The sequence below is a fragment of the Nakaseomyces bracarensis genome (genome assembly GCF_045282275.1).
Source record: "Nakaseomyces bracarensis strain CBM3 chromosome Unknown Scaff13_0, whole genome shotgun sequence".
Lineage (NCBI taxonomy): Eukaryota > Fungi > Ascomycota > Saccharomycetes > Saccharomycetales > Saccharomycetaceae > Nakaseomyces > Nakaseomyces bracarensis.
Genome location: NW_027263959.1, coordinates 2,609,596 through 2,636,333, shown reverse-complemented (window position 1 = coordinate 2,636,333; position 26,738 = coordinate 2,609,596). Strand labels below are relative to the sequence as shown.

The window sequence follows — 26,738 nt, the reverse complement described above, 5'->3', positions numbered from 1 at the left end:
AAAACATCAGTGGGAATATTTCGTAATCCTAAATTGCTGTAGTCACAGTAAACTTGAGGCACATCGTGTACAAACACGAAAACAAGCTAATATTTATCAGTAATTATTGCTATGAATTTCAGAATTCTTCGCCCATGTGCTATAATAGCCTAGTACAATAAGAAAAAAAAATGGACAATTTTTTTTTACTTCGCAAAAGAAAGCTATACAATGTAATATATATATAACTAATAAATTACATTCAAATTTTCTAATTCTAGTTCTGATTTTTTGAAAACCATTTATGAACATAAATATTATAACCTAGTATCGGCCAATATGGTAATTAATACATTACTTGTCACTGCTACATTAGTATTTATTTTTTTCCAATCAAGTTTTGCAGATGCATTGCAAGGATGTCTCATATCTCAAGATGAGAAAAGCGGATTGAATGTCAACGTGTATGAATATGACTTATCAATTGGGACAGAACTTGCCTATAATAAAAGTTATATGGCTGGTGGTTATAGAAAACATAAGCTGATAGGAACATCTACTGCCATTGACTTTGACGTTCAACTACCTTGTGCGGATACTAGTGGACATGTCATGAAGTGGTGTTACCCGGACCTTTCTAAAAATTATTCAATCGGTGTAAAATTTTACTGTGAAGGTGAGTCTACAGTATGTCATTTCCCAGCTACTGCAAGCTATTACGGGATTAATATCTCAACCAATAATATGACATTTGAATATACTGGTTATTACAAAGCTCCCGAAACTGGTACTTATAAATTGTCTTTGCCTATTGTGGATGATACTGTCGCAATTACTATGGGGGCTGGGTTAGCTTTCGGTTGTTGTACTCAGGGCTCGTCTCAGACCACTAACGAAACCTTTTCTATAACTGGAATGTACCCTCCGGACGGCAAAGTATTTAATTTTACTTTAGTCAAAGATATATATTATCCAATTAAAGTAGTTTACACTAATGATTTTTCATGGGGTATGCTAAAATATAATTTGTTAGCACCAAATGGGTCAAACATTGTCTTTGCCGGTTCACTATTTAGTTTTCCTGACATCAACAACACGTCGATGTGTAAAGAAATCAATACAATAACATCAACAGCATACACACCAGGACCTAACAAAATCACAACAACAGCATCAACAGCACTAAGTTACATTATCGGAAATGATAATAAAACAACACCAGAAGTGATTTACGTTGTTCAGACACCAACATATTCCCAACCAAGTGTCTCCACCACCGTCATCACCTCCGGCTCCTCCACCGAGACAGACGTGATCTCCTACTTCCCAACAGTGGGCTCTGACGGCAAGACACACACCGGTTCCACCACCTACACCCTGGCCAACACCGACACCTTCTCTGAGCCTAGCGCCTCCACCACCGTCATCACCTCCGGCTCCTCCACCGAGACAGACGTGATCTCCTACTTCCCAACAGTGGGCTCTGACGGCAAGACACACACCGGTTCCACCACCTACACCCTGGCCAACACCGACACCTTCTCTGAGCCTAGCGCCTCCACCACCGTCATCACCTCCGGCTCCTCCACCGAGACAGACGTGATCTCCTACTTCCCAACAGTGGGCTCTGACGGCAAGACACACACCGGTTCCACCACCTACACCCTGGCCAACACCGACACCTTCTCTGAGCCTAGCGCCTCCACCACCGTCATCACCTCCGGCTCCTCCACCGAGACAGACGTGATCTCCTACTTCCCAACAGTGGGCTCTGACGGCAAGACACACACCGGTTCCACCACCTACACCCTGGCCAACACCGACACCTTCTCTGAGCCTAGCGCCTCCACCACCGTCATCACCTCCGGCTCCTCCACCGAGACAGACGTGATCTCCTACTTCCCAACAGTGGGCTCTGACGGCAAGACACACACCGGTTCCACCACCTACACCCTGGCCAACACCGACACCTTCTCTGAGCCTAGCGCCTCCACCACCGTCATCACCTCCGGCTCCTCCACCGAGACAGACGTGATCTCCTACTTCCCAACAGTGGGCTCTGACGGCAAGACACACACCGGTTCCACCACCTACACCCTGGCCAACACCGACACCTTCTCTGAGCCTAGCGCCTCCACCACCGTCATCACCTCCGGCTCCTCCACCGAGACAGACGTGATCTCCTACTTCCCAACAGTGGGCTCTGACGGCAAGACACACACCGGTTCCACCACCTACACCCTGGCCAACACCGACACCTTCTCTGAGCCTAGCGCCTCCACCACCGTCATCACCTCCGGCTCCTCCACCGAGACAGACGTGATCTCCTACTTCCCAACAGTGGGCTCTGACGGCAAGACACACACCGGTTCCACCACCTACACCCTGGCCAACACCGACACCTTCTCTGAGCCTAGCGCCTCCACCACCGTCATCACCTCCGGCTCCTCCACCGAGACAGACGTGATCTCCTACTTCCCAACAGTGGGCTCTGACGGCAAGACACACACCGGTTCCACCACCTACACCCTGGCCAACACCGACACCTTCTCTGAGCCTAGCGCCTCCACCACCGTCATCACCTCCGGCTCCTCCACCGAGACAGACGTGATCTCCTACTTCCCAACAGTGGGCTCTGACGGCAAGACACACACCGGTTCCACCACCTACACCCTGGCCAACACCGACACCTTCTCTGAGCCTAGCGCCTCCACCACCGTCATCACCTCCGGCTCCTCCACCGAGACAGACGTGATCTCCTACTTCCCAACAGTGGGCTCTGACGGCAAGACACACACCGGTTCCACCACCTACACCCTGGCCAACACCGACACCTTCTCTGAGCCTAGCGCCTCCACCACCGTCATCACCTCCGGCTCCTCCACCGAGACAGACGTGATCTCCTACTTCCCAACAGTGGGCTCTGACGGCAAGACACACACCGGTTCCACCACCTACACCCTGGCCAACACCGACACCTTCTCTGAGCCTAGCGCCTCCACCACCGTCATCACCTCCGGCTCCTCCACCGAGACAGACGTGATCTCCTACTTCCCAACAGTGGGCTCTGACGGCAAGACACACACCGGTTCCACCACCTACACCCTGGCCAACACCGACACCTTCTCTGAGCCTAGCGCCTCCACCACCGTCATCACCTCCGGCTCCTCCACCGAGACAGACGTGATCTCCTACTTCCCAACAGTGGGCTCTGACGGCAAGACACACACCGGTTCCACCACCTACACCCTGGCCAACACCGACACCTTCTCTGAGCCTAGCGCCTCCACCACCGTCATCACCTCCGGCTCCTCCACCGAGACAGACGTGATCTCCTACTTCCCAACAGTGGGCTCTGACGGCAAGACACACACCGGTTCCACCACCTACACCCTGGCCAACACCGACACCTTCTCTGAGCCTAGCGCCTCCACCACCGTCATCACCTCCGGCTCCTCCACCGAGACAGACGTGATCTCCTACTTCCCAACAGTGGGCTCTGACGGCAAGACACACACCGGTTCCACCACCTACACCCTGGCCAACACCGACACCTTCTCTGAGCCTAGCGCCTCCACCACCGTCATCACCTCCGGCTCCTCCACCGAGACAGACGTGATCTCCTACTTCCCAACAGTGGGCTCTGACGGCAAGACACACACCGGTTCCACCACCTACACCCTGGCCAACACCGACACCTTCTCTGAGCCTAGCGCCTCCACCACCGTCATCACCTCCGGCTCCTCCACCGAGACAGACGTGATCTCCTACTTCCCAACAGTGGGCTCTGACGGCAAGACACACACCGGTTCCACCACCTACACCCTGGCCAACACCGACACCTTCTCTGAGCCTAGCGCCTCCACCACCGTCATCACCTCCGGCTCCTCCACCGAGACAGACGTGATCTCCTACTTCCCAACAGTGGGCTCTGACGGCAAGACACACACCGGTTCCACCACCTACACCCTGGCCAACACCGACACCTTCTCTGAGCCTAGCGCCTCCACCACCGTCATCACCTCCGGCTCCTCCACCGAGACAGACGTGATCTCCTACTTCCCAACAGTGGGCTCTGACGGCAAGACACACACCGGTTCCACCACCTACACCCTGGCCAACACCGACACCTTCTCTGAGCCTAGCGCCTCCACCACCGTCATCACCTCCGGCTCCTCCACCGAGACAGACGTGATCTCCTACTTCCCAACAGTGGGCTCTGACGGCAAGACACACACCGGTTCCACCACCTACACCCTGGCCAACACCGACACCTTCTCTGAGCCTAGCGCCTCCACCACCGTCATCACCTCCGGCTCCTCCACCGAGACAGACGTGATCTCCTACTTCCCAACAGTGGGCTCTGACGGCAAGACACACACCGGTTCCACCACCTACACCCTGGCCAACACCGACACCTTCTCTGAGCCTAGCGCCTCCACCACCGTCATCACCTCCGGCTCCTCCACCGAGACAGACGTGATCTCCTACTTCCCAACAGTGGGCTCTGACGGCAAGACACACACCGGTTCCACCACCTACACCCTGGCCAACACCGACACCTTCTCTGAGCCTAGCGCCTCCACCACCGTCATCACCTCCGGCTCCTCCACCGAGACAGACGTGATCTCCTACTTCCCAACAGTGGGCTCTGACGGCAAGACACACACCGGTTCCACCACCTACACCCTGGCCAACACCGACACCTTCTCTGAGCCTAGCGCCTCCACCACCGTCATCACCTCCGGCTCCTCCACCGAGACAGACGTGATCTCCTACTTCCCAACAGTGGGCTCTGACGGCAAGACACACACCGGTTCCACCACCTACACCCTGGCCAACACCGACACCTTCTCTGAGCCTAGCGCCTCCACCACCGTCATCACCTCCGGCTCCTCCACCGAGACAGACGTGATCTCCTACTTCCCAACAGTGGGCTCTGACGGCAAGACACACACCGGTTCCACCACCTACACCCTGGCCAACACCGACACCTTCTCTGAGCCTAGCGCCTCCACCACCGTCATCACCTCCGGCTCCTCCACCGAGACAGACGTGATCTCCTACTTCCCAACAGTGGGCTCTGACGGCAAGACACACACCGGTTCCACCACCTACACCCTGGCCAACACCGACACCTTCTCTGAGCCTAGCGCCTCCACCACCGTCATCACCTCCGGCTCCTCCACCGAGACAGACGTGATCTCCTACTTCCCAACAGTGGGCTCTGACGGCAAGACACACACCGGTTCCACCACCTACACCTTGGCCAACACTCCCAACTACTCTTCGTTATTTGAAAACCGTAATTCTATGGAAAGTACTCAATATCAGGCTGCTGGTTCTAAGGTTTCCAATCATATCTGTCTTTTTGCTGGCGTTTTCATCTTATTAGTTATCTATTAATAATAGCATTCTTCTCTTCATTCAGTATTCCTTGATATTTCCCCTCAAATTAAGAAAGCTTAAATAAAAGTAATATTCTCAACGCCCAAATCCTATTCAGAAGCTTATTAAGATATTTTGTTCGTTTTTCTATGTGCTTTCGTGTAATCAACATGATAGCTCTCGAATTTCATGGCATATTAGGTATATATAATGCAAGTTAATATTTTATATACTATTAATATCCAGTATTTATAAATGAATAGAATGCTTTGAAATTTTTAATGAATGCTCAAGATTGTTAAAGAAACTGATAAATCTTATCAATTACTGGTGATATATAGAATGCATATCATAAGGAATTATATAGCAGAAAAAAGTCAATAAAGCCTATGTGAACTACAAAAGTGAATACATTAAACTAAATATGATCTTTGCTCACTGATTGTCAGTTGTGGTTTTAGTTCATTATTTTTTTTTGAAAAAAAATGAGAGTATTTTGTATTCCACAAAACGCATCAGCTTATCAATTTATGGTCGCTGTCGTATATCTAAAAGTTCGCATAATTTTCATATTAGGATAGTAAAAAAGACAATTGTGGTGTCGTTCTTCCCTACAGTGAGCTCTGACGACAAGACACACACTACATCCACAACATACACCGTGGTCATCACGGCTGCAGTCTTTAAAACGTTCCCTAATTTACGACTACTGATTCCAATTCAGGTCTTCGTTTTGATTCGATTGTGGATCCTTCTTATAGTAATTTATTAGGCTTAAATGATATTTCATCCACTACTTATGGTCCATTCACTACTTATGGTCAACTGGTTTTTCACCTGCAATATCTTCGACCAGCACCTACGGGATCAAATATAGCGCCCATTTATCTACGTCTTCCAAAAGCTTTTCATTCTCGGAACCCAATCAATCTGTGGGTAATATTAAGGTCAGGGTTTTTACACTTTCCAATATTATATGTCTTGTATAGGTGTATTCATTCTATCATTGATCTACTAGGTATCATAGCTATTTTAAGTCCATTTGTTCCTTACGGTTTTCAGTATATATATATGAGAGAGTTTGATGAAAACAACATTCATGTATCGAATATTCCCTAATTCAATTATTACCTAAGTGCTTTTGTTCGTTTAAATAAAAATTTGATTGTTCAACATAATAAAGAAACTATATAATATTAGAATACATTCAAATATCTACTTCATGTTGCTCTCATTTCATTAAAAATTAGTATTTGTTTCTATTTGAGTTAGAATGAAAGGCATTCAAAGTTTAGATTCTGCATTATGATCGTATTAACAAAGCTGATAGATAAGATAGTGTTAGATCACTGTTAATTTTTATTTTGATTTTACAAATTCATCCCTTTATAATAACTACTTTATATTAGACACAGTTATAATTATCAGGTTTATCATATAGGTAAATACTAAGTGAAAAATATGCAGAAGATACACTTTTTATGAGATAAAATCATGCTCAATATATTATTAAGGTAGTATAGTTATCATAGCTTGTTGTCAAAAGTCACCTTAGGTTTTATGAATTCTAAATCACGATATGATGTAAATGACATTAGTCATCATTGTGTATGCTCGATATTCTTTTCTACAAGACCTTTTAATCCAATTAGTTCGTCACTCGACCACAAAGGTCCTCTTTTAAATCCAGAAGAGCAGGAATTTGCATAATTGGGCACTAACTAGATCATCAAAGTGAGAGTAAATATATTATAGCTTCAATGGCGTTTCATTTATTTATTTGCTGCATTGTCCTGTGTTCTTATCCATATTCCTTTGAGTACATTTGGAATTTTAGTATATAAAGAATAGACTAAATACTATTAATAAGTTAAAATAGTAAAAATCCTAGTGCTACTTTACGTCACATGATGTAGTTAACCCCCTTATATGTCACTACTAATCTGTAGAACAAATAAAGCTGTTTTATTTCTTTTCTTTCTGAATTTCTAGAATATTATTTATGTCAACTGTTCCCCAATTTACTTATCCTTCTGTTCAGTTTTCCTTTATTGTCAAATTATTTACTGAGCGGGTTTAAACTCAACCAAGACACAATGGCAGGGTAAATTTTATGCCTTTTTGGGTTTGTATTGTACTGCTAGTGTTAATTAATTTTTAATAATTCTACTTTTTCAAGCAAATATGATTAGTACTTGTTGTGATAATGCTAATTGAAGATCTTTTAAGATGATTTCATTAGGACCTGCTCGAGCAATTTAATTTTTAAATATGTATCTGTTTCAGAATATGCACTTATTCCAACACCAGACTTTTCCGTCTGAGTAGTAGAAAAGGAATTGACCCATTACCAATCTTAAAAGAAGTATATAATGGTGATGCGGTACCCATCGAAGAAGGGAGCAGAGCTAATAACAACAATTTCCAACACTGTCATACGGAAAGGTGATGTATTTTCTTTTACTCTGGTTTTTCCAGCGAGAGGTTATAGTCCCAACCCTTTTGATAGTTATAGTTTTACATTTTATTACTGGGGAGTTAAAATGTACTTTATCATAGCACTTTTACTATTTAAATGGACTAGAAATAATTCGGTTTGCTTCGTAAAAGTGTATATTAACTGAACTTCGTAACCGTCATTGAAACATGGAAAGAACGTAGATATTAACGTTTTCTTAAATCAAGATGAAGTTTCTACTCCTTAATGATCTAGATAAAGACTTGTTTTCGTTCCAATGAAAGTAGCCTTCTTGAGTTTTATATATTCCATACACCCTTTGCGTGTATTTGTAGTTCAATTTTCTTCTTAGGGATTAATGTTTATTCAATTGCTACAAAATAAATATAATCTGAACACTTTGCTGAGAAAATATGATTCCTTCATTTTTGGGTGTATTATAAAGATGGCACATTGTATAGAAGTGAATAGAAACTAGAGTGTATAACCCCTCTTATGTCATTCTAGTAACTCCCTTATGCAAAACGTGTCTGAAATTATCGTATTGTACGAATTCTGCTCGAAAATAAACTCGTGTATTATTATAAATTATGTAAAGTAAAAATTATTACCCTTACGGCAAAAGTACGTTTCAGTACCTAGTTATGCAAATCCTCGAATCAATAAAAAAAAATTTTTGTTTTGTCAGTCCACATTAGTCAGTTGATATCTCCACCTCTTTGTTGAAGGAAAGGAAACCCTATCTCCAAGACGATTTTAACATTATTGTCGTGCAAATAAGTTAATAAGAAGTCCACTATTTTTAGAAAAATATTTTGCCGTGTTATAAAAAAAGAAAAAAGATAAAAGAATAAAATGATCGAGGGTCAAAAGAACGATGAGTAGGAAAGGGAAGGAATTTTCATTATGCGCAAGAAAGAATATTCTGCTTGTTCTATTTTTAGGGCTTTTCAATACAGGCAGTGCTGTATATTGTATATTATTTAAGCTACAGTAAATTTTTTGTGTGGAACAACAAGTTTTCTCTCTTCCAGTTATTGTCTAGCACTAGCTTTTCTAACGTTACTCTTGCAGGCTAATTCTAGAAAATTCAGAATTCGACAGCAGTTGATGCACGCACCAGTACACTCCGCCAGGTACGCTAAATAAAGAATAAAAAACTGCAAACATCGCAGAGTAACGAGAGAGGAGAGATGGGGCCTGGCTATAAGTACAGTTTCTCCGACTGCTTTTTTCGTGACAGAAAGTGCTCCAGAGGAATAGATGTACGATATTTCTATTAAACCACAAAAAAAAACAAAAAAAAAATTCTATTAAGAAAAAAAGAAAGGCAGTGGAATTACAGGGTTCTAATGTGAGGTAATAAAAAATTGATGCGCATCCAATAAGTAACAATAAATAAGAACTAAAATTTCGAAAGGCAGACATGAGATGCATCACGGTGCGTGTTCTCAAGCATTAAAAATGCGAAACAAATAATCCTACGTTTTAGTTTAACATCAAATTTAAGGAAGCAGCGAAAAGACTTCAAAAGAATTGAACACATCAAGATTTTATGTGTTTTCTTTTTATATGTGTTCACTTCTTTGATCTATACCACGCAGCAGAAATTATTAATCTAATATAAAATCCACATTTTAAATTTTAATGGGATTTACAATAATAATATAAAAGAAAAAACAAAAAATAAAAGAAGCTGATATTGACAATACAATAAGATATTCTTTTTTTAAGCTCTTCAGCTAGCGTTTTTGTTTTTGAGAATAACAAATAAGAAAAACATATCAAACTATTTGTAACCTGTTTGTTAATGCACGATAAAATCAGGAAAAGCATGATCCCTCGACATAGCAATGATGATAATGATCTGATTAAAAACGGGCTAAGGAATGCGACACCTTTAGCGGAAATAATAAAGACGGTGAAAGCAAAATACCAGAAAATAGCAATGGCAACTACAGTATTAGTAATTATATTCCTCTCTATATCATTTTCCTTGAGTAAAATGGATGATCCTGTCCCACTTTACTCAAACTATAATACTAATGTTCATATAGATGACGACTGGGATCCAGATGGGCATAAGATATTTCAGAACCAGTTCAGAAATGAAGATATAGAATACTGGAGTTATGATATGAACGAGATTCCTAGAGTAAGGAATCGAATACTAGTAAGTACCGTTAATGTAACGAAGCAAATCCAGAATAGACAAAAACATCATATGGCTGTTGCTGAATCTAAAATCAATGCTAAATATGTTGATCTAGAATTAAGGTCTTACTTCAGTAACATAGTGACTGAGAGTGGTCAAAGTATAGCGCAATTATGTAAAGCTTATGAATTCAAAGACAGTATCCAATTTAGCTCCAATAGCATTGGATTGAAATCCCACCTTCCAAGAGTAAGAGGACAATTACTGATGGAAGGATCAGAAAAATCAAAGTTGATCAACCATATAGCGAAAATCAAGAACTATGACGAGAGGTCTGCAATTGAAAAACAGGTAATGGCCACCTCTACCGTTATGTTATGGAGTAAAACTTACTATTGTTATTTTGCCTACACTCGTGTTGTCTTTTCATCCGAAGGAGGTAATGACAAGCCGACCTTTGCTGTAATAAATGGGCAGGCGTATAACAGAAACTGGGAAGAAGTAGCTGTACCAGTAGACTTTATCGACGAAAGTAAACCTCAAGAATATAAGAACTATATGGACCAAATCTCGCGAGAATATGGCGCCGACAAAAACTGCGATGATGTGGAAAAAAATGAAATGGACAAATGTCTTTTACTCACACCTTGTAAAGATATACCGGATGGTGAGGAGAGAAGACAATGTGAAAAAGAAAAATGCTCTACCAAAGCGAAGCAGGAAAGCGAACGTTGTAAAGATAAACTATCAAAAAGTAAAGAAATTGCTAAAGAAAAACAAGAAATTGCTAGTGGAAAATTCACATTCAGGTATCCTGGTGTACTAGATGTTCCTTATGATATCGAAACGTCTCCAAGTGGTCCTGAACAACTAAGATCTGTTATGAGGGAGAATGAAAATGGACGAATGGAACCATTAATAGTATACTCAATTAACGGTCAAGAGGGTCGAGAACATTTTGTCTATCTGCCTGACCGCCGGAAAGATAGCATAGTTTTACTTCGTTTTGATGATGTTAGTAAAGACATGGAGGCTTTGAGCTGGGTTCCTTTTGTTCGTCGAGAAGATGCTGGTTCCTCTATTTCAAAAGGTAGTATACACTTGGTCTCTAGTTTATCGCCACTAAAGATCCAAAGATGCACATTAGATGACGGTGAATGTGAATTAATTTATGATGCATCTGATTTTGGTTCCAGTGAAACTGAGCATGGTACAGCAATTCTTAATACTGGTACTAATTTTGTTCCTCTGCCCGACATGGTCCCTGAAATGCAGAATAGAAATATCTGGGTAAGTATTTCTACTATTCAAGTTGAGCAATGTGCAGATGAGAAAAATTCAGCTCGACCTTTGCTAGTTGTTCTCGAAGAGTATAAGGGCAAATATAGTATATTATCGGTATCTGGTTTATTTGAGTTTGAGCTTGAAGATGAAAAGCACTCAGAGCTTCATAAGATGAAACTGCTCCGTCCTGACTCTATTATATCATGGGATGCCAAGTACCAAGATAAAGAAACTCTTGAATATGAAGATTACTTGCAAGTTACTATGGGTAATGGTGATATGGAAAGCTCAGTAATAAGATTCAAAGGCATACTAAAATACATTCTGAGATCATTCAAAAAGCCTGGACTCAATGATCAATTAGATATTGATAGTGATTTAACTAATAAACTCTACGGATCAGCTCTATGTGCCAAAATTGATATCACTAGAATGTGTGGTAAAAAATAGTGGATATCATAGACTAAATTGCATAGAACCATTTTATAACTGAAATGGCTGTTTTCATTTCTTTCTTTTTTCTTTACTGTATTATTTGGCTTTTTTGATTACTGTATTAAATATTTTTTAGTTTATGTAGCGTCTTTTAATCCATGAGTTAAACAATTTTTTTTTAACAATTAGTTTAAGAATATCGAAGAAATCAAAGTAGACAGACTATAGCTAGTAAAAATCTAATGAAAACATAGACTTTGTTTTGGAGAGAGTAGTTATTCAATATAGTTTGTTGGGGGTGTTAATGTGGCTCTGTCAGTAAATAGTAAGCCGAAACAGTATAATACAAAAAAACACTGCTTTTCCGTTCCGTCGACCACCATTCTGTTCCGTGGAACTACGGATGAAGTTTTTGTTTTTTTCAGCTTGTTCCGTTTGTAGTGTTGTTTGGTTGATTTTTTTTTTTTTGATTTCATAGGGCCTTTTGATACAGTTGATTTCCTTTTATTATGGGAACAAAGGTTAAGAAAAAAAGATTATGGAGTATGACAGCGATGAGCTCCTGAACAATCGCATATTTTAAATATAAATCTTTTCTTTTAGAAAACGAGCTTCTCAGATAGGTATGTAGACATATGTAACTGATCAACAGACTCTTCTACACTTCCCCATAAAATCAAGAATAAAATATAGGGAAAGGAAACTATTGGAAACTTCCCGATTTCTTTGACTTTAGTGGAGTATATTATATTTACACCGTTAACATACACACATTTTAACAAAAAGAAAAAGAAAAAAAAATAGATAGTATTGTAAATATAGACGACTTAAAGGTTAGTTCCTATGTTAGTGTTAATATTTTTAGAGTAGTTCTATAGGATTCCACTTCACTTACGAGGTCTGGCGTACTTACGTAATAGGCTAATAGTTGTTGAGAAACGATTGTAAGATAGATAAAAAAAAAATAAAAAAGATGTATAAATAGGGAGGTAATATTCCATTTAGGAGATTGAGTTCTGATTCACTATTTTAAATTATATTAGACAACCCCCCTAATTAAAAAGCACTTACAAGACAACATCTAACTATGGTTTTAGCTAAACAATGGATTATGAAAACGGAACCTCAACCAGGTCATCCTTTCAATTTTGATAAAAACAGCGATGATGCCACATTTGAACTAATAGAGAAAGAATTGAAAGAGGAGGATCTGGCTGAAGGCGAAGTATTGGTCGAGACAGAATATTTGTCAAATGACCCTGCTCAGAAGTTTTGGATCGCTTCTATAGACAAGAACTACGCTAAAGGTCTTTCTAAGGGTGAAGTTGTAACTGCAAGAGGAATTGGTAAGGTTCTTGCCAGTAAAGACCCAAAAATCAAAGTAGGTGATTATGTTTCGGGAAGAACAGGCTGGACAACCCATTGCATATTGAAGGATACTCCAGGTTTGGAATTGGCTGTTCTAGATATGACTGATGTCAAAGATCCTTCCTGGTATCTATCTATTCTAGGTGGTACTGCTCTGACTGCCTATTTCATTTTCTACAATTATGCTGAATTGCAAGAAAGAGAATCAGACTACAACAAGACCTATTTGATTACTGGTGCTGCAGGTGCTGTTGGAACCATCTCTATCCAGTTGGCTTTGCATGCATTCAAAGCTAAGAAAGTTATTGCTGTAGCTGGTGGTCCGGATAAGGTCAAATTCGTAGAATCATTTGGCGACCGGGTTGTTGGAGTTGATTACAAGGATCCTAATTTCAAAGAAAACTTATTGAAAGCTAGTGGAGGTCCAAACACTGTTGATTACTTTATCGATAATGTTGGTGGTGACCTTTTGGACTTGGGTACTATTCTTTTGAAGGTCCGTGGTTATATTTTGGCATGTGGTTCCATTAGTGGTTACAATGATCCAACTAAGTTGGTCTACAAGTACTACGGTGCTGTTGTAACAAAGAGATTGACTATAAAAGGTCTTTTGTTGATGGACAACAAAGAAAAGTTCCCAGAAGGTTACAAGAAGCTAAAGCAAATGATTAAAGATGGCGAGATTGATATTTCAAAGGCAGCTACCATTAAGGATGCCTCAGGTGTGAACTTTGTTGATGTTCCTGATATTTGGAACGGTCTATTTAGCGGTGCTAATAAGGGTAAGTTGATTAGTAAGGTTCATTGAGTTTTTAGTCTGCTTATGAAATGATAATTCATCACAGATACTTCCCACTCCCTCGAAATTGATAATTGTGTAGATAGTATTTGTGTAAATGTCTTTTTCTTCATATACATGGCTATTACTTGTTAGTTGTGCTTATATTATCAAAATTTTAACTTAAATCATCATGACATAAATTATTTATATATGAGAATTTTTATTGAATCATAAATAAATAGTAATCCTAAATTTGATTTAATGTACTTCCATGATTACTGGATATTGCGGGTAAGTATAGATAGTTCTCTTATTTTGGATTTCACGAATTTTCCGTTTTCGCTCTTAACCATGTAAGTAAACATAAATAGTGAATGAATAACCACTTCGCACAGCGTAGTTTAGGAGCCATATAATGTCCATAATACTTTCTTATATTACATCTAATTTAAATTCAGTTGTATTACTGGTATTTTGCGTCTAAATCTTAAAAGAACTTGATTTATGAGATGAGTGGGAGGCACAATAGTAGAGACAGCGTTATCCCGGTTGGTGAAGCCCTGCTAAAAGAACATGAGCGAGTGATATTAAAAAGGACTTCCCATATATTGCGAGAAGAAGAACTATTGCAGGGGCCATTAAATGAAATACCACGAAAAAATATTGATATCCCTAGTTTTTGTGGAGATGAAAGGCAATTAGATGAAACAGGGTACGCTTATAAAATGATACAACAGGATCCTCAAGGAGAGAAGAAAATCAGGGCAGATGGTGTATTAATAGGTGGTAGGCATTACTTATTCAATATATTTACCCTAAAGTCTAGATATCCACTTTATTTTGTACTGATATCGGATCTTATAGAGACTCTGTTCGATGATGTCTCACTCGATGATGAAAACTTCCTAGAATCCAATAAAGAATTGGTGCCCTTGACAGCTACTGAAGAGGAAGAAGACTTTCTGGAAAGTGCAGGCCTTTTGAAGAAACCCATGAAAAATACACACAGTGTAAGATTCGTAACTGTAAGATCTGCTTTTATACAGTATGGAGCCTCAATTATAGCTTCCGGTCAACGTGTAACAGATGACTATTGGGAAACAGTAGCCAAAGCTCAGGGTTTTAGCTCGCATCATAGAGTTTTCAAATTGACAAAGAAACAGCTCAAATATATCAAATTATTGAATCCTTTAATGGGTAAGGGGAAAAAGAGGGAAATGCAAGACACAGAAAATGTTCGGTCTCAGAGTCAGAGTATATGGCAACAATCAGAGCTACCCTACACGGTAGTAATGGAACACCCTCAGGACGAGATTAAGGAAGACTATATTAGACAGAACGAATTAGGAGAGCAAGCAGCCCCTCTAATTATTGGTCAAAATATTACAGGATCTTTAGAGCTTAGTGCACAATTTAAGGTACCGAGATACCATAGTAAGAATTCATTTATGCAAGCAACCCAATTGAATGCCCTAGATATTCCAATTGGAGAACATGAGAGTTTAACCCAAAACCTTGATAGTTCAGAGCCTAATGGAGATGGATCAAGTTCACCACATGGCAACTCTAGTGTTCTAGTATCAGGACAATCACCTGCTCCTTCGGTTCCAACAAATAAACCAATAAGACGTATGTTAAGCAGTATATTAGATAATAGTGTGAATTCCATTAAAATGAAAAAGTCAGAGGAGCATGAGGTATTAAGCTCTTCTGTAGAACCTCCAGTATTAAATACGTCATTAAATTTAGGAGGTTGGAAATTTGAATCACTGCCGCTAAAGTCTTTTCTAGACTCGAGTACTACAATGTCTCCTAGAGGCTTACCTTATTATGATGGTGCCAAACTTAAAAAGCGTCTTTCGATGTTGACCCCAAACGAAATAAAGGAGTTGGAGCATTTCCACGATACTGTTGTTTTTAATACGGGACTTCAAAAGGTAAGAAAGGTCAGAAACCAGAGGTGGGCTAAATATTGGCAGTATAAATCCGGTTTACCAATTGGTATTCGAGAAAATCAAGTGGAAAAGTATGTGAATCAAGACTTAAAAGATGTATTAGAACAAACAAGTGTAAAAACGGTATTTAATGAGATGACTAATATGGATGAAGTACATACTACCAAACGAATTGCGAACGCAAACTTTCTTGGCTCATCAAACATGAAAAGATTACATTTGCCATACATGGAACCACCGAACGGAAAAAACAACGCTGATAATAAATGAATAGTTACAATTATAGATAATATATACTTATCCATTAATTGAATTACATTAATTAACTGAGTTTATATATACTATAGAATCTTTGTCTTAGATATCTCCTGTTGGATTTTGTAAGTATGGTATGCCAGAACCAGAATTAATATGACAAGAGCTGCAAGCCACCAGAAAAATCTGTTTAACAGCTCTGGTGAATGATCAACACGTATTTGTTGGTTTTTGTGCAAATTTCTAATTTCTTGTTGTTCGGCAAGAACTTTAGCAAGTTTTGTATTCATTTTTGTGAATTCTGAATATTCCTGTTTTTCTGCTGCATTCCCTTTCGACTTCAAAGTGACCTTTTCGGCATCTTTTAATCTAGATAAGGCAGAAGAGAGCTCCGTGAGGGCGGATAGCATCTTTTTCTGTTCTGAATTCAATACTTCTAACATTTCATAAACTTTAGAATTATCGTTAGATAAAACCTTGCCTTCTAATTTATTCATTTTTTTGTAGATATCCATAACACCTACATTTGACTTCTTACTATCAAATATATCCTTCTCCCTTAGAGATGATGTTCCTGTGTTCTTGTTAATAATCTTTTGCACAGTTTTAGGTTGCGGCATGGCCTTTAGATTTGGTTCCAGAGCCCTGTTCAAGACGTCGTCGTAGACTTTCACTAATAATAGCTCGAAAGATTCATCTGTTTTACCATTATCAGCAGAAACACCAATGCGATAGTCCCCATCCTGTAATTGGATGTTGCGAGTCTGGAAGCAAACTTTGTTATCAATTTGGAGCTTCAGAAGGTTGTTCTGCCTTGCACTGTAAGTTAGTCTTAGTGTGAAAGGAATGGTAGACTCTTGGTAAGCCATCAAACATGAAGAGAAGGCGCTATTATAAACATTCTCCTGTGTGATTGTCATACTACCATCATTTAGTATATTGTGAAGGCTAGGACCATACTTGCTTTGGTTATCGAGCAGGATTTGCAACCCATCATACTTTGAAGGGCCACTGTGAAAATCACCCGTGGTCTCTGATTTGCTATCTAAGAGCCAAAACGACATACCACCTTCAGATTTTCCACTGTAGTTTATGCTTCTAAAGATGAAATCAACAGTAAATGAATCCTTAGTCTGGAACTTAGGCTTCAGCCAAACGGAACCTTTGGAGCCTTTCTTAGGGGTCATCACTATCCTACCTTCCTCTAGTATAGCACTGTCGCGTACTTCCCATTGAGGAGGAAGCTTTGTACTGTGTACCAAATCAAGCAACGAGTATTCCTTCTTCAATACTTGATCAACACTTCCTGACTTATCGACCACATGAGCTGATACAACAAACGACAATAACAACCATACTAATAACATCTCAATATACTATATAATTACCGTACTTCCCTATTATGTACTAAATTACTAAAACTTTGTTGATGAGGGGATTCCAAAATTCTACTGCGTTTAGGGAGATTTGATCACTTTTTGTTTTTTTCAGCTTGCTAGATCAAAAGTGAAAACTCTTTGAACTTCAGTTTTTTGTTTATTGTTAGGATTGTAGAACTCAGTAGAGATCAATTGAGCTTAAATATATATATAAAGCTCCTTGATTTCTTTTCTAAATAGGATTTATTTTTATGCCTACTGAATGTTTGAATTTGTATTTTTTATTCTCTGGGTCTAATTCACCGAGCCCTTTAAGAGAGCGATCGGGTTTTTCGATCATAGATCTTCAAAAGATTTAAATGTGTTAAATCAGCTGGAAACATCATTAATTGATTAAATTGATATCTTTTTTGGTGTTACGCAATCGTAGAAATAATATACAAGAAGCGTAGTGAACTATATGCCGTCGTTTGTGGACACTTTTTGGTCGGAAGACCTGCAGAGCGGGCTCGATGTGCTTTTCAAACGGCTGTACCATGGTTGCGATCAATGTGACCTGTTTATACAGATGTTTGCATCCCGAATGCAGTATGAAGTTGCTTATGGGCGCCAATTGGTAGGTATACCTGGGAATGTTGATGGTTTGGCCGATGTTATCCGAGATTCGAAGGAAGTTTCTAATGTTTCTAAAAATAGATTTAGTGATGATCAAGTCATTAGTGAAGAAGTGAGTGTTTCTACAGTGAGAGCTTTAGAAGGAATGTTAGAACAGATGAGTATTGAAGGGAACCAGCACTTAACCATTGCATCGAACATTGAAACGTTGGTGTTACAGCCGTTCAGCAAATGGTGTACTGACCATCGAGAAAGAATCAAGTTTTCAGATAAACTGCTAAGTAAGAACGTCAAAAACTTCAATAAGTCCAGAGCGTATGTCAAAAAGCTGGAGAATGATTATTTCAGTAAGTGTAGGGCTCTTGAAGAGTATAAGAGGACATCATTTAATGATGATGAGTTAACAAGAGCTATGAAATCTCTAAAGCTGCAAAAAAAACTTCAGGATGATCAGGAGCGTGAAAAGGACAATGAGACCTTTATCAAGATCAACTCACTAGAGATTGATAATAAATCTATGAGAGAAATCTTAACCTTGATACTAACAGAGTTGCCAAAGTCAGAATATAAACTACCCTTGATTAATTTCACAGTAAATAATACTAACAATGGAAGTGAAATTACTAAGTTCTTAAAAGAGTCACTATCGTTAAAGGACTTGGATGACGCTGAAACATTTGGTCAGGAGCTGTTAAATTTGGGATTCTTGAAATATTGTAATGGAGTCGGAAATACCTTTGTTAATTCAAAAAAATTTCAGTATCAATGGAAACCCTATGCATACAAATTTGCTAGGATATCTTACAATGAAGAAGAGTCTAAATTACTCCCATCCTCAATAACTCAAGATATTGAAAATAATGTCAGTACATACCTACAGGATATGACGACCAGAATTTCACAACGGAATGTCTCAAGTGAATTGGAACTTCCTAATGTAACTGAAGAAGAGAGAACATTCTTCAAATTGATTAAAGAGATGGAGGACGCTGATAAGAAATACTATAATGAAACATTTAAAATGGACTCTCTTCGTTGCTCTGTAGAAGAATTGGTTATTGATCACCTTTCTTTCATGGAAAAATGTGAACTAGATAGACTGAAAGCTATAAAGAAGGCTACCTTAGATTTCTGTTCTACTTTAGGAAATAAGATAACTAGCTTAAAGGTCTGCTCAGAGAAACTACTGGAATATGAGGATTCTATTGACCCAGTTGCAGATTTACTAAGTTTATTGACTAACTATCACACTGGTATTTTTCATCCGCGTGCTATTACGTATAATAACTACTATAATCCTGGCGCTTTTCAAAATTTTGGAATTGATTTGGAAACCTGTTGTAGATTGGACAAAAAGGTTGTTCCTTTGATAATTTCTGCCACTTTAACTTACATGGATGGCATGTATCCAGATATGTCCAATGATAAGGTAAGGACATTGACATGGATTTCTCCTGTTAAGCTTAGTGCAACACATCAGCTACGGGCTCTTCTAAATAAAAGACAGTTCAGGGATGAGAATGATATAATTGAAGTATTGAAATCTCATAATTCCGAACCAAGTACTGTTGCCAGTATAATTAAGCTATATCTTCTTGAGTTACCTTTGCCGTTAATTCCAAAGGATCTATCTGATGTATTAAGCGAGCTTTACTTAGAATTTCCATTGACATTTAACAATGATGCTTTAGAAAGTGATGAGCTACAAAGAACCAAAGAAGAAAACGATAAGAAGCGCCTTGCTGGATTATCAAATATACTCTCTTCCCTGCCCAAAACGCATTTGGCTACTTTGGATTCTATCACTACACATTTCTATAGATTGATAAACATTCTCAAAATGGGTGAAAATGGCGAAGTCACATCTACTAGCTTTACAGATGCCATTTCACAAGAATTTGCTACCTGTATCATTCAAGCGCATACCTCTGAGGACAATGACCTTGGTTATCGTATATTCAACGATTTATTGGTACACCAAAATCAAATATTCCCTCATTTAAAAAAACATGGATCGAAAAGTGGTTGAGACATCGTTCGATAAACTGCATTGGATAAATTCATACAAATATACTTAAAAAACACGATAAATACTGTTCAGTTTTATAGATTTTTAAAATGCTCACAATTATAGTTATGGTGTGGGGTTATTACACATCAAGATGAAAAGAAGTTATTAAGATTAATTCAATAATGAAACATTATAAATATATTTTTAAATTGATATTTCTTGTGCTTTTTTCAAAAATATATCGTATTTAAAATCGAATAATTATTTGATATATTCATACTTAAAGTTGGAGGGAAAAAAAAAGAAAGAAATATGGAAGGGAAAAAAGGTGTAAATTGAACTTCGATATTTAAAAAAAGCTACTATTAGTTGAATGCCAATAAAATTCAAGAGTTTTCTGGTGACTTTATACCTATAGGCATTTGGCATTGTATTAGAAGTGAATTCTATCTCAATTAGAAGGTTGAATAGTTTTTGGGTACGACATGATTAGTAGTATAGGTTTGCCACTTAGAAGAGGGCGTTACTTTAGCAGAGGACTACACTTCACCAGGCCATTGCGGAATAACTTTGAGCCTATACATGTTTCAAATACTCATAAATATAAGCAGATGCTTACAGAAAATAAAGCTTTTACAGAGGCACAGGCATCTATGATAGTTGAATTAATGGTAGACTCCGTTAGGGGAGGAGTAGAACACGTTTCTAAGGATCTTGCAAAAAGAGAGAAGCTGACTCAGTTAGCTTATCAACAACGTGTTGACTTTGCCAAGTTAAGAGATCAGTTGTTGAGTGCTGATCGTAGTGAATTCCACAATTTACAAAATGAATATGAACGGGTACGTAATGATCTCGAGAAACTTAGGAATAAACTACGCGAAGAGATTACGAAGGCTAACGCTGGTTTCAAATTAGATTTGTCTTTAGAAAAGGGACGGATAAGGGAAGAAAACAGCCACCATGACCTTGAAATCAAGGAAATTGACACCAGAATTGACCAGGAGGTAACAAATATGAAGATGCAAATTGACTCCGTGAAAACCCAAGTGATGCAATGGCTAATCGGTGTATGTACCGGTACCTTTGCATTAATACTGGCCTACGTACGTCTTCTATCCTAAGCAGTTATACATGTTTATAGAGAACTATAGGTTTTGTTCGTACATATATAATTAATATTCTTCTGTCTAAACGCAATAAAGTTTTTTGTTGTTATTTGTATTCTTTTAGAAATCCAAAAGAACATATTTCATAGTTATCTTTAAGTGAAAAAACCGCTCTCATCTCTTTTAGTATAGTCTTGAAAACATATTAAATTTCTGTATCAAAATATTTATAAATTAAAGAAAAAACACATATATTATAAAATTATAATAAAAACAATAAGTTAGTGCTATGTTAGAAAAAGACATTTTAGAAAGAAAAGCATTGAAGGATATAATGATTATATTGCGAGAGTAAACAAAATATTCATTCGAATTCTAATATCATATCTCGACCATGATTTGTCCATGAGCATATAGTACAATTAACATTGAATAAAAGAGTAGGAGGTAAAAGAGAATACATGTAAAGATGAATAATTCAATCTTTTCCTTTCATAAAATAAGAAATAATTAGGAAAAGGGGATGAAAAGTCTTACTTTACCATATAATTTAGTGAGATTGATTACAAGTCGAACAATTCGTTCAAGATTCTGACGGTATCATCAGGGGTTTGAACGGCGTGACCAATGGTTCTTGGGTCCTCGTAAATTTCGTAATCGTTACCACCCTTTTGGGTCTTGTCACCGAAGAAGTGAATTTCCTTGAAGCCATCCTTTTCGACGTGTTGTAGACAGTAGGTCTTGTCCCAACCAGTTGGGAAGACATCGAAGGAAATTTGACCACCGATGGAGTAAGTCAACCCGAAGTCTGGGAATTCCTTCTTTAGGGCTTCGACGAAGTCAGTTCTGATGTTGTGTTCCTTGTCGTACTTCTCATACTCGTTTCTCTCTTCAGTAGAGGCGTTTCTACCAATTGGGGAGACGTTGATCATACCGTTTCTGAATTCAAGGAAAGTACCTCTTCTCTTTGGCAAGTCCAAATTGGACAAGTACTTCAAGATGAACTTAGCAAGCTTGTTGTACTTCTCCTCACCCAACCAGTTGATGAAAGATTGGGAAGCCATCTCCTTACCCAATCTGTAAGCAGTCAAACCGTTCTCAGAGAAAGCGTAATCGAAGTCACTCAACACGTTAGGACCAAGTTGTTCCAATTGCTTGCTCAAATCGGAACCACCAACAAACCCAATGCAGACCTTTTGTCTTAGCTTGACTAAAGTGTCTCTAACCTTATCAGAAACAGTCAATCTAGCTGGAGTCAAAGTACCATCGACATCAAACAAAACTAGTACATCTGGCTTCTCCTTGTAAGCAAATTCTTGAACAGTAGACATTATATATATTTTTAGATTGTTTTTTTTTTGAATAGAAACTCCTCAAAGATCTTTCTTTCCTAAGACAATATAAAATAAAAACTCCTAATGATAGAAGAAGAATAAAAAGGTGTTAATACAACATATCGAGCTTCTTATATATAATATGAAGAAAAAAAAATTTATGCCAACTTTCAAGTGCCTTGGTCAAGAGAAGTAAGGCACTCAGGCTATAAAAGACAGGTATTTATTTTTTTTCTCACAAAAAGCTATGAAAACTCCGTAGAAACACTTTTTTTTAAAAGAGAGGGTTCCACTCCCATTCAAAGAAAGAAATAAAAAAAAATTTTCCAAACAAAACGCGAAAACCGAAAAAAAAAAAAATTATTTTGAAAAGACGCCAAAAAGCTGTAAAGAAGCAGCGGAGGGGCAAAAAATGAATTAAAAAAACAGGTTTTATTGCCAAAAATAGAATATAATAACGGTACTACGGTAATATCTTATGGATATCGTGGACGATGTAACAGACCACGTCTCGAAAGTAAATAGTAAGAAAAACCCCTCGTGATACACTATTTCGTGACACACTACTTAATCCCAATTTAACAATAATAGCCGGGGCCATAAAGAAATAAATGCTTGTGCTTCTATAAGACCATATTGCTTGTACATTCTCATATACGAAACAATGTAACCTCGTATGATATGTATTAATCACATGTAAATACTACGTGTGTGGTGATTGATTAGTTATTCTTTACTGATATAGCCAACAGCTGATCTTTTTTATTGGCATATTACATGAACTGTGTTTTGATTTTTTTTTTTGGAGGGTAAAATTAAAATATTAAATTACTTCTATGATATACTCTAGCTATAATTATTTAGTAAATATTTTAATTTATTTCCAGTTACTTCATTAAAAGGATTATTATTAAAGGAAATAAATTTCTAACATTTAAGATATATTTTCTTTTTAAGCCTTGGTGAAGTATTCTGGGAACTCTCTGACGTTGTCTTCCAAAGAACCCTTCTTAGACAAGAACTTAACGAAAGCACCGTCGTCCTTGACTTCACCAGCGTCTCTTCTCTTGACGTATTCTGGTCTGTCCAAGTTGGTGAAACCCCACTTCTTAGACATAATGATCTTTTGTTGACCTGGGAACTTGTATCTAGCTCTTCTCAAACCTTCAACAACGACGTCCTTGTTGTTGTCCTTGGTTCTGACAGAGAAGATAATTTGACCAATGTCAACACGAGCGGCCAAACCGTGAGGCTTACCCCAAGCACCTCTCATACCTTGTTGCAATCTATCGGCACCGGCACAAGACAACATCTTGTTGATTCTCAAGACGTGGAATGGGTGAACTCTGACTCTCAAGTGGAAAGAATCTCTACCAGAGACCTTGGTGATGTACTTGTTAGCACAGATACGAGCAGCTTCCAAGGCTTCAGAAGACAATTGTTCCAATTCGTTGGAGACCAAGTGGACACACAATGGGAACTCATCAACGGTGGCCTTCTTCTTACCCAAATCGTAGATTCTGATCTTGGAGTCTGGGACAGCTCTGTTGTATCTAGACTTTGGGTAAGGCTTGTTCTTTTGGTATCTGTAACATCTAGCTGGTCTTCTGGCCATCTTGAATTATTTTTTTATTGTTATTGATTGGTTTCTTTTAAATAGAAAGACTTATAAACAAAATGAAAAATACAAAGTAATAATAGTAAGACAACTTACGAAAATAAAAAACCTACAACTTTGAAAACATCTCTTGCCTTATATACCCTCATCAGTACGAGAGTAGAAAAAAAATGAAGAAAAAATTTTTTTTACCTTCTCATACAAAAATTTTCATTTGTACGGAGGTTTCTTTGTAGATTATTCAGAGGCAATACAAAATTTATAACTATCAAAAATAAAAAGTTGCGTCTGTACCTTCATACGGGTGATTGGATAATATGTTCGTGATTAATGATATCATATTCATAATCACTTTGTACAATATATTCACGATCGAAGTACGTATACAGTTATATTAATTTCTTTTTATGTCTCCGGGTAATATTTGGGTTGAAAAAAAAATTTCCCGGTAAGAAAAATAATTTGCGATGCCCCATGTCGATGCGATGAGCTAGTTCATCATTAGACTAGTAATAGTGCAGTTGTAAGTATTTATGATTATGTTATATTTAATTTGTTCGTCGTTGCTTTATCAACAGCCTATATTGTATTAATTTACTGTAATTAAAGAGAATAAAGTCAACTAAAGAATAAAATAGAATGGGTAGATATAGTGTTAAGAGGTATAAGACTAAGAGGAGGACGAAGGATTTGGATTTGATCTTTGAAGAGTTGAAGTCTCAGGACAAGATAGCTAGTTTATTGAACCAACCTTTGGACGAAACTAAACCAGGTCTTGGGCAGCACTACTGTATACATTGCGCAAAATACTTTGAAACTGGTATTGCTTTGAAGACACATTTGAAAGGTAAGATACACAGAAGACGTGTGAAAGAGCTGAAAGAAATTCCTTATACACAAGAAGTCGCTGATGCTGCTGCAGGTTATAACTTGAATAAGTTTTTAGAGAATGTAGAGAAGTTCAAGACCACAGATGCTGCTGTGAAGCACAACAATGAAACGCTACTGAAAGATCACTTAGACCAATCTCTTGAAAATGTTCAAACAACGGAACCTACTCTGCCTTGGGCCGATAACGCTAAAGGTAACAAATCAGCAGTAGATGAGCCTTCTGTACCAGAATCTACGTCAGATGCAGAAATAATTGGTGGTCAATGAATATCTTTATAAAATGGAAAAATTTTCAAAATAAATAAGATAAACTGTTGAAAGTATTAAAATATAAAAATACTAATGTGGTATTACCGGGTTCTTTTAATTATATGTCATTATTTACTGAATAGGTTTATCAAAAAGGAAAGTAGTTATAGTCTGTGTTAATGATGCTTTCTGCTCATATCCCAAAATTGTTTTTGTTTGTTTGTTAGTCATAGAGCCTATATGATATTCATATTTTGAAACTCGACTTTATTAAATGATGTATGACTTTTCGAAAGTTTTAATTTTTCTTAATTCATGCAGGACACGCCTTACTCTTTTGTATATTAGATTCATATTTATATATAATAAGGGATAAAAATTCAAATATTACTATGGACTAACTTTGCTTTAGTTCATTTACTAGAAAATTAGTTTAAAATAGAATATCTATTAAAAGACATTTATATATCCTTTATTAATTGTAGGAATTAGGAAATTAAATCTAAAAATCTACTCCTAGACCTGCCCGAAATCAACATGACCAGTTTTTTCCGCATGCTTTGCAACTTCCCTTTCACCATTGAACTGCTCTTGGCAAATATTGCACTTTATTTTATCCTTCCTAGTGTTGAATTTATAACCGCTGCTACGTAGCTTCTTTGCCAACTCAACGGCATTATTCAGAATACTAATGCATAATTCAGAGTCTTTTATCAGATTAAAGACTGTTTGTGTATCGTTATTACTGCGATCAAGTATTTCGATGGCATCATAATGGACACCATTGAATGATATCAATATAAAATCATCATATCGCTCTTCATTAAATTTACCGATGGTTAATGAATCTAAATCTAAAACATAGATTGCCACTTTAAGGTACTCTGATAAAATACCAATTTCAATACCACCACCCCAGGCATCTTTTTGGAGAATCCACCTTGCATAATCTTCATTTGACTGGTCTAGAATTGCCTGATTATATTTAACTTTGTCGCTTAATATTTCTTGTGCGCACATCTCCCTTAATATTTGCGATGTTGAGAGTCTTTTATGCTTGGAATAGCTAATTGCGTGAAATAAACATGAATTATCGTCAGGCACTTCATGTAGTTGCAATATTTTAAAATTGTTTTTATCTAGACTTATTTGATTTCCCTGTAAGCGAAAAGGTTTCTCTGTAGCACTAGTGCTATTTGCAGTCACCGGATCCTTTAATTTCTCGCTAATCAGTGTTACTCTTTCACCAGAACTCAAACCCAAGTCGTCCAGATTCTTCATTAAGTTTTCATCATTAATTATGACTTTTTGTGGCGGGTATCCAAATCTAATTGCATCGATATCAGCCTGACTCACGTCTAAAGGCTCAAAAATGTCCTTTAGTAAAGCATCCTTTTCAAGGGTAACAACTTTATCAATTCCCGGGACGCCACCAAATTTTAATCTCATTATCACTAAATATTTCTATAAGTATAGA

General features: G+C 38.2%; 11 protein-coding genes across 11 annotated transcripts; 7 read left to right on the top strand and 4 right to left on the bottom strand.

The window, feature by feature from the left end:
* Nucleotides 1-318: 318 nt before the first annotated feature.
* Nucleotides 319-5,385, top strand: RNJ42_05184 (uncharacterized protein; the record flags this gene model as incomplete). The annotated part of the gene is made up of 1 exon (XM_071055348.1): nt 319-5,385. The coding sequence occupies one exon, from the start codon at nt 319-321 to the stop codon at nt 5,383-5,385; it is 5,067 nt and encodes a 1,688-aa protein (XP_070910041.1).
* A 4,445-nt stretch (nt 5,386-9,830) lies between these two features.
* On the top strand, nt 9,831-11,714 carry RNJ42_05183 (uncharacterized protein; the record flags this gene model as incomplete). Its single annotated transcript, XM_071055347.1, has 1 exon — nt 9,831-11,714. One exon carries the CDS (start codon nt 9,831-9,833, stop codon nt 11,712-11,714), a length of 1,884 nt encoding a protein of 627 aa, XP_070910040.1.
* A 1,072-nt stretch (nt 11,715-12,786) lies between these two features.
* Nucleotides 12,787-13,875, top strand: RNJ42_05182 (uncharacterized protein; the record flags this gene model as incomplete). Its single annotated transcript, XM_071055346.1, has 1 exon — nt 12,787-13,875. One exon carries the CDS (start codon nt 12,787-12,789, stop codon nt 13,873-13,875), a length of 1,089 nt encoding a protein of 362 aa, XP_070910039.1.
* A 482-nt stretch (nt 13,876-14,357) lies between these two features.
* Nucleotides 14,358-16,073, top strand: SWP82 (Swp82p; the record flags this gene model as incomplete). Its single annotated transcript, XM_071055345.1, has 1 exon — nt 14,358-16,073. The coding sequence occupies one exon, from the start codon at nt 14,358-14,360 to the stop codon at nt 16,071-16,073; it is 1,716 nt and encodes a 571-aa protein (XP_070910038.1).
* Nucleotides 16,074-16,144: 71 nt separating this feature from the next.
* Nucleotides 16,145-17,425, bottom strand: EMP47 (Emp47p; the record flags this gene model as incomplete). The annotated part of the gene is made up of 1 exon (XM_071055344.1): nt 16,145-17,425. The coding sequence occupies one exon, from the start codon at nt 17,423-17,425 to the stop codon at nt 16,145-16,147; it is 1,281 nt and encodes a 426-aa protein (XP_070910037.1).
* A 472-nt stretch (nt 17,426-17,897) lies between these two features.
* Nucleotides 17,898-20,081, top strand: RGD2 (GTPase-activating protein RGD2; the record flags this gene model as incomplete). The annotated part of the gene is made up of 1 exon (XM_071055343.1): nt 17,898-20,081. The coding sequence occupies one exon, from the start codon at nt 17,898-17,900 to the stop codon at nt 20,079-20,081; it is 2,184 nt and encodes a 727-aa protein (XP_070910036.1).
* Nucleotides 20,082-20,548: 467 nt separating this feature from the next.
* On the top strand, nt 20,549-21,184 carry FMP32 (Fmp32p; the record flags this gene model as incomplete). Its single annotated transcript, XM_071055342.1, has 1 exon — nt 20,549-21,184. The coding sequence occupies one exon, from the start codon at nt 20,549-20,551 to the stop codon at nt 21,182-21,184; it is 636 nt and encodes a 211-aa protein (XP_070910035.1).
* A 548-nt stretch (nt 21,185-21,732) lies between these two features.
* SEC53 (phosphomannomutase SEC53) lies at nt 21,733-22,500 on the bottom strand (the record flags this gene model as incomplete). The annotated part of the gene is made up of 1 exon (XM_071055341.1): nt 21,733-22,500. The coding sequence occupies one exon, from the start codon at nt 22,498-22,500 to the stop codon at nt 21,733-21,735; it is 768 nt and encodes a 255-aa protein (XP_070910034.1).
* Nucleotides 22,501-23,455: 955 nt separating this feature from the next.
* Nucleotides 23,456-24,118, bottom strand: RPL10 (60S ribosomal protein uL16; the record flags this gene model as incomplete). The annotated part of the gene is made up of 1 exon (XM_071055340.1): nt 23,456-24,118. The coding sequence occupies one exon, from the start codon at nt 24,116-24,118 to the stop codon at nt 23,456-23,458; it is 663 nt and encodes a 220-aa protein (XP_070910033.1).
* Nucleotides 24,119-24,760: 642 nt separating this feature from the next.
* On the top strand, nt 24,761-25,279 carry BUD20 (Bud20p; the record flags this gene model as incomplete). The annotated part of the gene is made up of 1 exon (XM_071055339.1): nt 24,761-25,279. One exon carries the CDS (start codon nt 24,761-24,763, stop codon nt 25,277-25,279), a length of 519 nt encoding a protein of 172 aa, XP_070910032.1.
* A 498-nt stretch (nt 25,280-25,777) lies between these two features.
* Nucleotides 25,778-26,710, bottom strand: OTU1 (ubiquitin-specific protease OTU1; the record flags this gene model as incomplete). Its single annotated transcript, XM_071055338.1, has 1 exon — nt 25,778-26,710. The coding sequence occupies one exon, from the start codon at nt 26,708-26,710 to the stop codon at nt 25,778-25,780; it is 933 nt and encodes a 310-aa protein (XP_070910031.1).
* Between the last annotated feature and the right edge of the window lie 28 nt (nt 26,711-26,738).